The 15,330-nt window shown below is 37.6% G+C and overlaps 1 protein-coding gene across 1 annotated transcript in view; it reads right to left on the bottom strand.

Moving 5' to 3' along the window:
- The window catches only part of LOC139722578 (endoplasmic reticulum aminopeptidase 1-like), a 75,972-nt gene that overhangs the window by 45,430 nt on the left and 15,212 nt on the right, over nucleotides 1-15,330 (bottom strand). Inside the window, exon 2 of the mRNA XM_071633869.1 lies at nucleotides 10,722-11,519. Within this exon, the coding sequence (XP_071489970.1) occupies nucleotides 10,722-11,494 (773 nt within the window). The 5' untranslated portion in view covers nucleotides 11,495-11,519. The remainder of the gene's footprint in view (nucleotides 1-10,721; nucleotides 11,520-15,330) is intronic.

The raw sequence follows: 15,330 nt of genomic DNA, 5'->3' as shown, positions 1-15,330 counted from the left end.
GCAATTAAACTGATATTCATTTGCAGGTTTTGCATTACTCTGTGGCTTTAGTGCATGCCAAGCAATGAATTTCACAACATCCAAATACAGAACTCAGGATGCTGTCTGTTTATTTCTTTCATTCTATTCACCTTTTTTTTGGGGGGGGGTGGGTGGAGGGGAGGATGAGATGTGACATTTTAAAGCATCCTCAGTTATATGAATAGGAGGAAACGGGTTGTGTCGCCTCTCCTTACAAAACTAAATAAGGAACGAAATCAATACAATGCCACATGTTTATATGAAACACAGAAGTTCGACATGATTTGGTAGATTTACAGATTGAGCAATGAATAACTCACACCAAAGCAAAGAAATTCCTTAGTTTAAAGGAGTGACAAATAAAGAAACTGCATTATTAAGTGTGATACAATTTTTATGTTATCGTGATGGAAACAAAAAAAAACGAAAAAGAACTGACAATTTTCAAACCCGATCTCAAACTCGGAAGCAAGATCCAATCTGTTAGAGGGCAATGCACTGTCACCTAATGCTACAATGGCTGACGATACGAAATTCCACAAGATTGGTAACAGAGCACCAAGGGGGTGATCTGCCCTACAGCCAGCGGAGTGCCATATCCAAAAACACATTTCATGAATATTTAATTCCCTGGCAGGGTAGACTTGAATGATCTGACGATTCAGAGGGTGATGAGTCACCCCAGTGGAAAGTGGATTGTGAAATCCAAGAAACATTATGGCTCAATCTTATGACACATCAAATATGAGGACATTCTCGACAAGGTCTCTTGGTATATTCCCTGTGGCTATATGAATACTTATAATATGTTAATGCAAAGAAGAGTGTAAAGAAGACCTAGGGACAGATTTTGAGGGAGAATATTTGATGATAATGTTCACAGTATTCACAATATGATACAATTAACTTGTCAGCAGCTGCTTTAAATTCAAGTTGTCTTACTGGAGAATTACAAAGACTGCAATTAATCATGCTGTAGTATCAATACATTGTGAATGAGTACAAATGGGCTATTGTACAAATATATCAGATGATATGAAAAATAATATATTTGACATTTATGAAAAGATAGTAAAAAAATACTACAGAAGTCCAAAATGTGTAAAAGCAAGAGAAAAAAAGTCATATTTGAACTAAATGTACCAATGTTTCATCAAATAGTAAAAGACCCCGAACTTAAGAAACAAACAGATAATTGCCTTGAGCGTTGTCACATTTTCTACTCCTATACAGATAAACAGAGTGCTTGAATTTGTATTTCTTTTTCTTCTATTTCTCCAAAACTGTCTACAGATCCCACTCTCAGCTCTAAAAGCAGTCACATCTGATTCCACTCGCATCATCTTTGAGCGTATAACTTCTTGCACTTTTCCAGGGACGCTGAAAATGCATCCATAAAACATAGAGTCATGATGATGAAAATGTAAAAGTATGATGAAGATTTGATAAACCTATGCTTCTGATTATTCTGCACATATTTTTACATTTATCTCATCAGACCTGTCTAGTTTTGCCCTCTCTTACATTTCATAAAGCTCTCTGATGCAGTGCTGAAAATAAAAGGTGCCTTTGTTTCTCCTTTTCAAAGTAAAACAAAAACAAAAAACCCTACAGCTATACAACCTTTGAAAGTCAAATGCCCGAACTTATATTAACTCTGCCTTGTTTTACGCAGCATGTAATCTCTCCACCCTAATGCCGTCTGGCACTGAGATAGAAAGCAATATGGCTACAATAACTTTAGCTGCAATAGAACTTTGCCGAACACGGGGTGTGGATTGCCATCATCCTGACTAGAGATGTCATGTTTATTGCAAAGAACAAAAAAATCACATAAAGATATTGCCATGAGCTTGCCCATCACTGACTGTTAACAAAGGAAGAGAGGGACCCCGAAACCAAAATCAAATATTTTGTTCCGGTATGCCTGCAATCAAAGTCAACAAACTGAACAAGAGACCCAGTGGATTAAAGGCTCACCCTAGTATAACTAATATCCCTTGCAAAGCACTGGCATGGACAGTGAGTTTTACACGGCTCCATCAGTTCTGAATTTAGATGATATTTTTTTGAAATCAGAATAAACCTTTTTCATTATTGCCCAACCACCTGACACTCCTGAAGTCCACATCGGCTCACTTTAAAGGGGAGATGTACGAAGATCAAATTCTAACCACGTTTGGTTGAAATCGACCATTCCATTTTCAAGACTGTGAAAACATAGAAAAGTCAAAGACTCAAAACAGATAACATGCAATGCTATCAAAATTAATTCTGCTCTGGTGAGTGAAAAAGACCTACATCATAGTTTCTTTGGCAAACGTTTGAAACAAAAATTCCACCCTGATAATATGTTGCTTTGTATGAAAACAGGGAAAAAAAATCAGGGAAGTAGATCATTGGGAATTTAGGAAAAGAACAGACACAAACACAAAGTTATGAACTGTTAGTGTTCAGAAAGTAAGACAAATTGGCAACTCTGTGTGATGTCTGTGTTTAGCAGCTCTTCATTTGTTTTGAACACACAATTTCACTAATACAATAATTTCTTTAAAATATTTGGACACAGACAGAATTCATCCACAGAGAATGACATTAAAAATGGTATTTTGTACCAAGAAAGGTCTGAAGAAAATTTCTCTTGGGATAAAAATAAAACCAGCTGACTTTTTATAAACAGTCCAAATGGAGAGTTGTCTTACTCTCTAAACTATATCAGTTCGAAAACATGTTTGTGCATCTGATTTATTTCTGAAGTTTTCACTGATTTCCCAACTCTGTTTTTGTTTTCATATAAAGCAACATCAGGCATGTATGGAATTTTCCCTTAAAAGGTTAAAATTCTCATTTAATGAGAATTTAATGAGACAAAAGACAATTCACATACCCACTGCCACAAACCTTCATAAAATTATCTTGGGAGTGGAACAATATATACCTTTGGCCATGGGGAAACTATTGGAAATCACTGGTTATAGACCAACCAGGGTACCAGCACAGTTCATATCTACTGAAGAAAAGACTGTAGGAATTATGTGCACTGTACTTGGCATGGAAGCAAAGATGCAATATTCTCTGAGGACATGCATAAACCTCCCCTAAACCTTGGTGATCACCCGATGCTTGATGTATTATTAAGGTATCAATATATTAAGCAAGCACAGCATCATGCCATCTTGGAAATCCATCACCTACACACTTTCAAATCAGTTGATACAGGTAATTAACACTCCTGACTCGTACAGGGAGCACATACATGGTAGCATGTGAACATAAAATGGATAATACAGGCGCCACCACTTAGCCAGGACAACGCAGGAGCGAGACCCTTGTCCTGGTTACAACTGTAATGATTACAGGAGACTGAAAATTTAGTGAGTTCAATACATGGGTTTTCACATCACATAGTAATTCATACACACGTGAGTATGACTATAAAGATAATAGAAATTACTATAACTTACGAAGTGTAAAAGCAGCATATAAATGGGTTAGGCTGGGCTCAGCATGCCATGTGGACTTTGTGATGCCTTGTCTAAAAATAAATCTTATGTCAATGTTGAAAACGCCTCAGTTCCTGTAGATTCCATGACTTCAAAATGATTGTTCTAGTACCCAGGGCTAAATTTTGTGAATTTCCTCCTCCAGGAAGATAATCTTAAGAAACATAAAGTTTCTGTGTTAAAAAATCTGAAGGAAAAGTTCAAATCTGGACATTTGGCCCAAGAATATCCTGTATAATTTGGCAGGAAATCCAAAAAGGGACAGATAACAGTCAAAGATGTTGAGCAACGTAATGTTTGACGATCACTGCTCTCCTCTTATTTTAATCATAATTACATTTAATCGACGTACAAGAGAAATATGCCCATTAACAATTTGACCTTTTCAAGTGCAGTAATCACCATCACACATGGAATGCTCTGTTGTGAAAAGTTATGGTGAAATTTGTCTCTACAAGACATGGTGTTTACATGACACAACCTCGAGTAGGGACCTAGATTGCACTTGGTGATCAAGAGGCGACCCTGCTGTCGCATTCAGTGGTGATGAATTGTAATCACGGCATGAAGATGCTTCGCCGAAACAGACAATGACAGTCAATTTGAGAAGCCAATTGAAGGCACATTTAAAGGTCAGTTCAGCTCTTAGTGCCAATGACCATCTGCAGTACACAAACTGAGATATTGGCTCATGGCACACAACTAACCTGAGCAATTTACCTCTTGCTCATATCAAAAGTAATGAGAACCGAACTTCAATTAATTACCAATTTGAGGAGCAGTACAGTGATGATAGGACATTCTCATTATATCTATTAATCATTAGAAATCCTTCTCTGAGTGACACTGAATTTCATTAACCGACTCTTCTTTTGACTGTTTCGTGATAATATTGATAATAATACATTCCACTGTAATTAAGGTTATATACTAGCCATGCTTTATTATGTTTTACAATTGTCATCATAGAAGAATCATCAGGAATTATCTTGAGGTGTTTTATCTTTAAATGGAATACAGTAATTTTTCACAATAACCAACACCCAATGCTAACTTCTATTCTGGTTTCGTAACAAATTCAAATTTTAAGCATGCCTTTCTGACAGTGATTCTTCTTAACCTAAAAGTTTACCTCTGTTTTTAGAAACTCAAATATTACCCATTCAAGATTTAATTTTATTAGAGTCTGCAATATTCATGTTTAAACTTAATAATAGTTTTCTCCCTGACGTACTCTCTGATCATTTTACCCTCAATAGTTCAATTCATGATTATAATACCAGAAATGCTCAGAGTATTCATCCCCCATTAAATTGCACATCTTGTACGCAGTCATCAATATTTTACAAAGGTACTATTTTATGGAATGATGTGAATATAGTTTTCAGGATCAGTAAGACCGTAAGACAATTTAAAAGATTATATAAACAACATCTTTTTGATGCAATTAAGTTACAAGTTGACGAATAATTAAATATGAGTTTACTTCTTTTCTTCTCTACTTTCATATCTACACGTTTCCGTTTTTTTATTGATTTAAGTTGTAAATCTTATCGTATTTTGCATTCAGGTTTGTTTCAATTCAGTTAATAACCAATGATTATAAATGATTACATATATTTACATCACAATATTTCTTAAGGGATCATTTTCAATAAGCCTACTTTGTGCTTCTCATGATTCCGCCACTATCATATTTGACACCATGTATTTTTGTTTGTTTGTTTGTCTGTCTGTTTGTTTTTAATGCAAAGTTTGTAAACAAATTATGAAAGTGGAAATAAATGAGATGAAACGAAATGAAATAAAAGCTTGCCTGAGGTTTGTCTACCACAACAACGAATGTATGCAAACTGCATTCCAAGTATTGGAAGGTGTTTTTGAGGTACAGGTTAAGAGTCGCAGTGTAAAAGTGTCACACTGTCCTGAAAATGACACTGAGATGGCAATACGGATGTACAAGGTCAATTTTTTTTCGGCTTGCAAAAGATTTTGCCACCGCTCACCAAATTTCTGTCGGAGTCTGAAAAACTCCATGTGAAGTCATACCACAGAGCTAGTAGCTCCATGACCATACAATGGCTATAAAAGTGCCTTCGCAAATGATCCATTGTTTAAATGATCACAGCCAAATTTGAACATTTCCTTCATCATTATTTTGTCCATCTTTGCTCAATTTTTGGGCAGTGTAATGCCTGCATAATAGAATACTAGCTCATTAAGTACACATCAAGAGGGAAGTAATGTCTGTAAATTTGATGTTTCTAATAGTAAGTTGGCATATTCCAAGGTCTGTGGCTTGGTTCTGTTTCAGAAACAAATCAGTTGATGAAGCTGCATGCATTCAAAGCTCAACATTGTGAGTACATGTACTTCCTCCTCCCTCTCTTCAATCAAAGCCACAGAAACCATGTCTGAAGTTTGGTATTTGATGTAATTCACGGTTACACGCACAGACATCTGGTTTATTCAAATCCGCACAACTGAAGCAGAAAACAATTTCCACTTCTTGCAGGTGATGGCTGACGGTGGCAGGGGGCGCCGTTACTTTGCCGCAATATCTCGAAAACTAATCAATGCTGGATGTTCAGTGCAAAGAGGAAATGAGATATCCTAAAAAACAACTGCATGTATAGTTGTCTTTGTTGTTGCTATTTTTACTTCAAAGAGGCAGCAAGGACAATTGATAGTCAACAAAATTCAAGATTCTTTCTCATATTACATTACTTGCTTATATGCAAACAAGTTCCAAGGAAGGTATACAAGTAATAAAAATCCTGGCATATATATGTCAAGGAAAAATATTCTGAAAGAAAAAAAAACGACATGCCTTGCATATTGATAGAAAGCTACAGTGTATACAGATTATATCAAATACGAGAGAGTGTCATCAGTAACACTTCCAAGGTCATTGTTACACTTTCTGTGAAGTAAATGTGTACATATGTATGAATAATGCCACACTTGAATTGTCAACAAACTGTGGAAGTCACTGACAGCTTCTTGTAACATCAGAAGGAGGTCCCCAGGTAAGAAATAGCACAGCGTACACTCATTCCGAGACGAAAACCATGCAGACAGCAAAACAGCAGTAATTGCTCGACGATGCCTGTTGCAGGATATTGGGTGACATTTTCAAGTGGCTGTCAGGGACATTGATGTTGCAATAATTTGCAAATGTTCTACACGACAAATACAGTGTATAGATATGAACTTCAGTATGTGTCCATGAGACAGCAAAATATATCCTAATGAGATAGGCCTTCAGTGTTACCTGATGCAAAAGGAACTGAATTCAAAAGATTTACATGTCTTTGTTGCAATGAAAGTGTTAATAAGGCTGTCATGGCCGTCTGGGTCTTCGTTAGTGGCTATTCACACTTGTAACATTTACCCCGGCATACTTTTGTGTTTCATTAGCAGAGTAGCTTTATGCTCTCGAATGATTGACAGTTGCATATATTTGTTTCCGTTATCATTCCATCAGACAGAAGCAGGGCATGTTACAGGCATAAAATCCGGCTTTGTAACTGGATATGGCAGTCCTTTTCTAAACCTTGTTTAAGATAGCTAACACTTACACAGAAGTCTCCACTTCACAGAGAAGTCTACATGGCGAAAGGACCATTCACACCTATGGTGAAAAATTGCAACAGCATACAAATTGTGACATGAAGTTGAAAAGCAACCAGGTGCCTGTACCAACAGTGATTAAAAACATTGCCATATCAAAGAAAAGAATGGTGTTTTTTTCAAAAAATCATTATTTTTTCAAGCACTATTTTCTAACTTGTATTTCCATAAAGACAGGGAGAGAGAGAGGGGTTCTAAGAATTACAATTTCTATGGACAAAGTCTATTTAGGATTCTTCATCTACTATACAGGCCAATTCTCAGTAATACTGGGAAATACCACTGCATTAAAAATTGATAAATATTTGAGCTTTCCATTCACACTGGAACAAATGAGAGAAGAAGTAAAGTTAGACATTTTGTGAATTTTTGTCTGTGCAGTGTCCATGAGAAATCAACTTGGCAGTAAACTGCACATCTAGTTGCAGGAATGCAAAATTAGAACAATGACAAATACACTAGTCATTCATTTCACTGTTCAAATTACTGGTGAACACTTGGACAGAAAATGAAACAAGTTCCTCTTTCTGTAAATGGACTCTATGCAGCACCAACTGCATTAAATCAACTACATGATTCATTAATAAAACACTTTTTGGTATCAGTTTAAAGAATGAGCATTTATAATTACAAAAACAAAAAAAGGCATAAATGATGCACTTGACTTGTTACAGTATGTTCTATTTGTGTTTTATTTTTGTGTTTCTAAAGTCTGTTATTAAGTTTGTATCATCACTTCACAGTCAGTCTCCCTTTTTCATCCAAACCTAACTCAGAAAAAAAAAAGGAAAAAAAAAGGAAAAAAGATGGAGGGTTCTTTGTTTTGCCTTCAGGGCCCCAAATAAAGCACCCTAAAAACAGCACACTCTATGCATTATGTGCATCTTGTTTTTCACACTGCAAATAACAGCACAGTGCAGTGCACTATCAGCACTGACACATTTGCAATTTGAAGATATTGTATCTAAGAGAGCAAATGTTTACTTTCAGGCAAATACACTGCCACAAAACAATTCTACAATGTTTGCTGTTTATCTGTAAAAACAGATGTATCCAGAGAGCTTTCAACACTGTTACAAGAACACAAAAAGATACTTAATGTGCGTGCATGTGTACCATTACAATATTGGGAAAAATACAAATCTTGCCCTTTTGAAAGATAACGGTCTCTATGGAAGTGATACCAAAATTACATGTACATAAAGTATTGAAAACTTTAAGGCAGATGGTTTTTGAAATTTGATTCACATGCTAATGTAGTCATCTGATTTGCCAGATATCAAGGGACCTATAACGGAAATTCACTCAAATTACCTTGCAATTAGGACTAAAAATAACAAGTCACAATGATATTATGAAAAACATATTCCCACACCTAGAAAAATAAAATCCTCACTTTTGTGGCAAGGCAACATTTAACAGGGAAAAATGAGAGCTTAATTCATCAGCAGCACGAATAAGAGATGACATAGCTTTTCTGTTGCTGATCGCAATTTACACATAATTTTGACAATCATAGATGCTTGGGACACAGGGCTACTGCTTCCTTTAAAGTTCAACAGATGCTCAGAGCTGCTGTGAAGCTGCTCATGCATGCCCCAAGGCACCCACTGCAGCAACAAGTAACAGCATGTTTCCTTGAATTTCCTCCACTTCTTCTCTTCTCCATCTCCTTTCATTATGTAAGGAGTGATGTACAATGCCTCTGGCACCACTGAAGGCATTCGGGCATAAATAGCATCACCATATATCTATCACACACAGAGACACAAACACACAGACATATGGACAGATGGACACACCAACAGACACAGTAACAAAGATAAAAGGAAATATGAACATAATTATGCAGACACAGAAACATACAGAGATAGCCAACAGACACACAGATGCACAGACACATAAACAGACACACAATGCACACACAGACATACATACCTACATATACAGTACTCACCCCTTAATCAGGACGAGTCGGGAGACAAGTTATTCTCCCATTTAAGCGATGCTCCCGCTTAAGCGGTGACTGATATTGGCCTGTGCATACAACACAACATGAAGCCCAGTACGTGGGCATTACACTAAACCATGCACAGTCGTCAAACCCGCTGATAACCACAGCAACAAGTACACTTGTGCTACGACACACAAACACAAAATGGCGGTAAGAAAAGACACAGCAGTCTCATAATTTTGGCAAATGCTTCATCGGAACAAACCTTCATTCACTTGACCTTCAAACTAACCCTTTTTTACGTTGTTGTAACATGTTAACAACATGCACATTTTTAAAGACGACACTGATTGCGACCATCGTACGAACACATTTTCTCATATCTATGCCCCCTTGTCACACACAAGCACACACACTGCATGCATACTATGCATGAACAGGGAGAGTGTGGGCCCCACGCGGGGAAGGTGACTCTCTGCATCGCACTGAAGGGGTACAGTGTACAATTGTAAGTGCATGAGTAGAAGCTGACGCTCAATAAGATGACCGTCTATGCACTACATCTCACTGCCTAATGGCAAATGTTTAGATTACAGTCGGCATTTAATCTATTGGGAACTGGTAAGAAAATAATCTTTCTGGCAAGGAAATGGAATCCCTACAATTATTTCTAAGGATTTACTTACCATTTATTAGACATTAATGGTGAAAAATGGGAGAGTTTTAACCAGATTTGACCCAATAAAGGGGTTCATGGTTCTGGTAAAGCTGTGGAAATAACAGGTGAAAAATTTGTCACATGAAGTTTTGTTGCACTTAAGCGGGTTCCCACTAAAGCGGTTCCCGATTAACAGGTGAGTACTGTACAACAAATTCGGCTCAGGGATACAGTTGAATCTATGATTTACCAACACATCAGAGAATTAAACTATGCAAAACATATTGGCATGAAGTGAAATTCATAGCAATGCACAAAATTATGTTTGTAGGTGATCAATTTATGACCGCAGCTTATCGTAAACATCCTGCAAGAGCTCCCTAGATGGTTTGGTTTCAGTTCCATTTCCTGTGTGTACGTGCATACATGGAAATAAGCACTTCCCTGTCCGTCTTGCCATTATCATCTATACAAGACCTAGTTGATAATAAATGATATAAAGTGGGTTGAAAGTACTGTAAAGCAAGATATTTTCGCGACATGAAATTTTTGCAAATTGGAGCTGACTGCCTTTAAACGCGGCATGAAATTTTCATGAATTGCCACTGGCATTCAATGCATATTGTGTAAACAAGAACTATCGAGTGCATTTTGATTACGCAAATCAATGCACAGTTACTCAATTCCATATAACAAAGTTCAAATAAAAAATTACACATGCAAAAACACAAAGTAAGCTTAGAACTTTTAAAGAATCCTTCAAATATTTGATGTGCTTATCACTGATAGAGTCTTTCACGCAAAATGAACTAAGCATTGTCTGTGATTAGTTCAACTCTATGCTGTGATGAACCTGTCTTCATGGTTAGAAAAATGTCGGAGAAATACCATGTTTTACATGGTCAATGGGTAGGGTTACTTTAAGTGCTGTAAATGTGAGAAGTGTAATTACCGTGTAACTCCGTCCACCTTGTAGGAGCTGCGGTAGAAGCCATCTAGGCCACTCTCAAGCCCGTAGGAGAACTCCAGTGTCAATTTGCAGGAAGTCTGGGCAGGCAGTGGACGGGCAAAGTGCACCGATATCTGGTCATTCTGGGTGTAAAACAACAGCTTGGTCACCTTAATTGTAGAAGTCTCCTGGCCAGCAAGCTCGACCTCCTCTGGCTTTTGGACGGTCATTCCTTTGGCATGGAGGACAATGAACTCCACTGCCTCCTCCGTCCGGAAATTGATCTCCACCCGACCCGAAACGTTAAAGGTTGTCAGGTTTGGATGCAGAAAGATGTTGTAGGAGCTGGGCGTGGCCGTCTCGGGGAGACGGATGTTGCTCCATGGAAACGGTTCTCCATTTGTGGCCGTCGCCTCTGTGGGGGTGACTGGAGCTACTGTGGATGCCTTGGTTGTTGGTGTCTGTGTGGTGGTGATGACTGGAGTGGTTGCTCTTGGAGTCTGTTTTGTCTCCTCACCTTCTCCTCCATGCTTCTCCAGTTCATAGATTGTCAACACTGAAATAAGCAGTAGCACTAACAGCATGACAACCAGAACCACAATTACTTTGTTCTTTGTGCAATATGTGTTTGGGAGTCGCACCCGTGACTTAGTCCTCGCCCGCGAGGGTTCGATCTGAACCTCCACCTCCTCCCGTGGCTGGAAGCTGTCCGGCTGGGAGTCCAGGTCGAAGGTGTCGCTGGCATCATCACTCTGCAGCTGTCTGTATGATGTCATGGTGAAAGGCCACCCTGAGGGAGATCTACATAAACCATGAAGAGAATATGCAAGAATCAAGCTGTGTATATAAAGAAAGAGTGAAAGTGTAGAAGACGATGCACCCTTCACTGTTTGTCCAGACAATGCAATCAAAGTTGATATGCCCAGCTGTTCTGACAAATAATGAGTACTTTCTGCTTTAATACATTGAGATCATTCTTGTCTCCAAAAAGACCACTGTACATACAAACTTGAAATTCAAATTTCATGCATACTTTTGATAATAAAGGTTGACAAGCAACAACTTGCAATCCTGCCTGATTGTCCATGGGCCAAGACTCAAAAATGTGTTATTGGTACCACCTGAGGTGGCAAAACCTTTTTGGTGTCATTTTGTTTGTTGGGCACAGATATGCTTATCAAGCTATGATAGCATTTCCAAATGAGTAGCTTAGTCATAATAAATGAATTTTTAACCAATTTGGTCTCGTTTTTATATCCCTGTACTTCTGAATTGAAACTAACCGCTATACAAAGAAGAGCACTGTCTTCTGTATGTCCACAGGTGTTCTGTTGTTAACGCGGTGCGCTTAGTCTTAATTCAACGCAGCGAAGGGAATATCCAAAGGGCTATGACGTCCACAGCTGTCACGCGGTGCGCTTAAGTCTGTATCTAGAACAATGCACCATTATCATATCTAAAGTTCCTAACAGAAGGGATTATCTATACTGTTTTTATACTACCCTCTCAACAAATACATCAGTTTTAAACAAAAATCACTCTGTTCATTTACAATATTATTCATTATGTATTGTAGTGTACCGGTACATTGTTTTTGCATTATCTTTCATTGTTGGATGGAAATAAAGCGACATTGGTGTGGTATTAGCGTTTTCACCGTAGCGTTTTCACCGGAAAATGATAAATGATTGAAAAATAAGGTAAAATTCACGAGGAATCGCTTTTTTTGTTGTTGTTTTTAGATAAAGGGATGGAAGCTTTGGATATTCCCTTTGCCGTCTTGAATACAGACTAAGCGCTGAGGACATCATAATCTTTGGATATTCCCTTCGCTGCCATGAATAAAGACTAAGCGTACCGCATTTACAACAGAACACCTGTGAACATACAGAAGACAGTGCTCTTCTTTGTATAGCGGTTAGTTTCGATTCAGAAGTATAGGGATATAACAACGAGACCAAATTGGCTAAAAATTCATTTATTATTACTAGCTACTCATTTGGAAATGCTATCATAGCTTGATAAGCATATCTATGCCCGACAAACAAAATGACACCAAAAAGGTTTTGCCACCTCAGGTGGTACCAATATCTGGCCTGGCCCATGGACTATGACTCTTCCCTATCACAGCAGTAACAGACCTGTTTACTATGAATTTATTCAAATTCTGGGCAAATTCTGGGCATAACAATCAGATAGCTTGCAGAAGTCTTGCCAGATATAGCAACACTTAGATGCATGCACACTGATTCATATTAAATATGTATACAGTATGCACAGGTAGAGGGAACGCTGGATCCTAGGGAAAAATATCTACAAGTTTCCATATCAGTAAACCAACATTATAACACGTAAAGTGTTTCAGTGCCCTGAAATGCATTTTCAACAGAGAAGGTAAATTTGCAACTCACTCCTTCAGTACATCAGAAGGGGAAAACATTAAGATTTCATAAATTTGAATATCGGATAGGAGTATTAGCAAAGAGGCCTATTTCATGCCCTTTCGGGATGGGTTATTTGACACACTTGAGGGCTAAACACATATTTCCTGAGCATCAAGGCCCTTGAATCTTGGCTTTTAAACATTTCACATAAACTGACAGGAAATAAGTTAATACTGTTTTCCATGATAGATGAAACCTATTACCTTCATCTCATGTAATGAAAGGTCACACTTAAGGGTGCTACATACCACCTCCCCTCCTGGCACATGGTGCCCATGACTTGAGTCAGGCAATAAAGTGAATGGGCATTTGCCTGAGCACTAGAAGCATGGCGCTCTTCCACAAATGCCCATTTGCAGAAGTATGAGGAACATATTTTTGCAATGGACGACATACTGTAGAAGTATGATTTTTATTTATTTATTTTTTTATTTTATTTTATTTTATTTTATTTATTTATTTATTTATTTATTTATTTATTTTTTTTTTTGGGGGGGGGGGGGCAAATCCGAGCTGACAGCCTCTTTCATAGCATAAAACTCTCATATATTCAATGCATTGTGTAGACACAAATTTTGCATGCATTTCACATTTGCGAATTTTGGCTGCTCAGAAAATTCAAGAAAGTTTCTTGAACATGAAAAATTAATTTTTTTTTTTTGTCTGCAAAAGTGATGAGTACGGAGTTCTCACTGTCACATGACCAAATTTTGGAATTATCATAAAACAAGTGACAAGAAATGTGATGTTTGACAGCAATTGTAGGCCCCCCCCCCCTTTTTTTATAGATATCATTCACCAAATTTAGCTAAAAATATCACTGATCTGATGTTTGAATGTTAGATTCTACTCACAGAACATACAATGTGCATGTACAGGCCTGTTATTGCAGATTTCAGTGAGTCATCACCCTTGATGACTCCATTTGGCCAAACATACTGTATTAAGAGATTATGAGTAGTCTATGGAACAAGCCTCAAATTGGCAACTTTTCAACTCATTTTACAGAAAATGCTGTTAAAATAACATACATGTATCTGTTTATAACAAACAAATGAATATCTTACATAGTGGCACATCATAATACTCCAAAACAAATCAGCATGTAACTTGAAAAATAAAACTGCCACATATCGTTAGAGTGCATTCGAAGCACGCACTACGCAAGTAATCTATGCACATCATGTTCTTTTCTTGGTTCAGGTCTTCAATAGGTGAAGAGAAAGTACATTAAAACGAGTTCATTCTCTTAATCACCATCAGCTCTAGACTTTTCACGCCACTTACAGCTGTAGATCTTTGATGCTGCTCACACACTTTATGATGCTCTTTGAAATGGCATAACCACTTCACTCACGAAAGGGAGAAACTACACTGGAGAGCCAGACGATTTAAAGGTCTACTGTAAGTTTACTGCTATTAAAGGGATCGTATAGTTTTGGTTGAGACCTAACTACAGGTTTCTAACATTTTTTTGGTGAGATAATGAGAAACCTCTTATGAAGTATGAAAGAGTATGTACTTCTAAGAAGGATTCAATGTTTATTTGATGAAAATTGGTTTTGAAATGGCTAAGATAATCCAAAACAGAGCAAACCTGATAAATGGTGGGACCCACCATTTATTAAAATCGCTTTGTTTACCTTTTAGAATGGTATGCTCTGTATTATTTCATAAGTGTTTTCCTGATGTCTCACACACACACAAAAAAAGTTAAAAGGCCAATCCTCATCTCCACCAATACTATACCATCGCTTTAACCTAAGTTGTATATATACTGTATAATTACTGTAATTCTTTAGGTTTGATCTAAATGTGTCCTTTCGGCATCAGTTCTTTCACAGTTTGGCATCATGCTACAACCTTACTCCCCCAAATCCAAGGAATTACCTAGTCTTTTCTGAAATCCTATGGCAGATGGCACTCCAGCCATAGACCTTCCTTAACCCATAGAGGACGGACTGATTTTGCTACAACACACATTTCCCATAGACACCTGCCTGAGTATACTCGGGGACTCGTCCTCAACGGGTTAAAGGGACTGTACAGTACTGGTTGAGGTGGGGATTCATGTTTTGAACATTTCTAAGTGAGATTTATGAGAAACCTCTTATGAAATATGAAAGAGCATGTGATTTTAAGAAGGATTTAACGTTTATTTGATGAAA

This window comes from Diadema antillarum, unplaced genomic scaffold (genome assembly GCF_040938485.1).
Source record: "Diadema antillarum isolate AM-2024a unplaced genomic scaffold, OU_Dant_1.0 scf00000167, whole genome shotgun sequence".
Lineage (NCBI taxonomy): Eukaryota > Metazoa > Echinodermata > Echinoidea > Diadematoida > Diadematidae > Diadema > Diadema antillarum.
The sequence above is the reverse complement of the archived record's forward strand: the minus strand, read 5'-3'. Positions and strand labels throughout refer to the sequence as shown.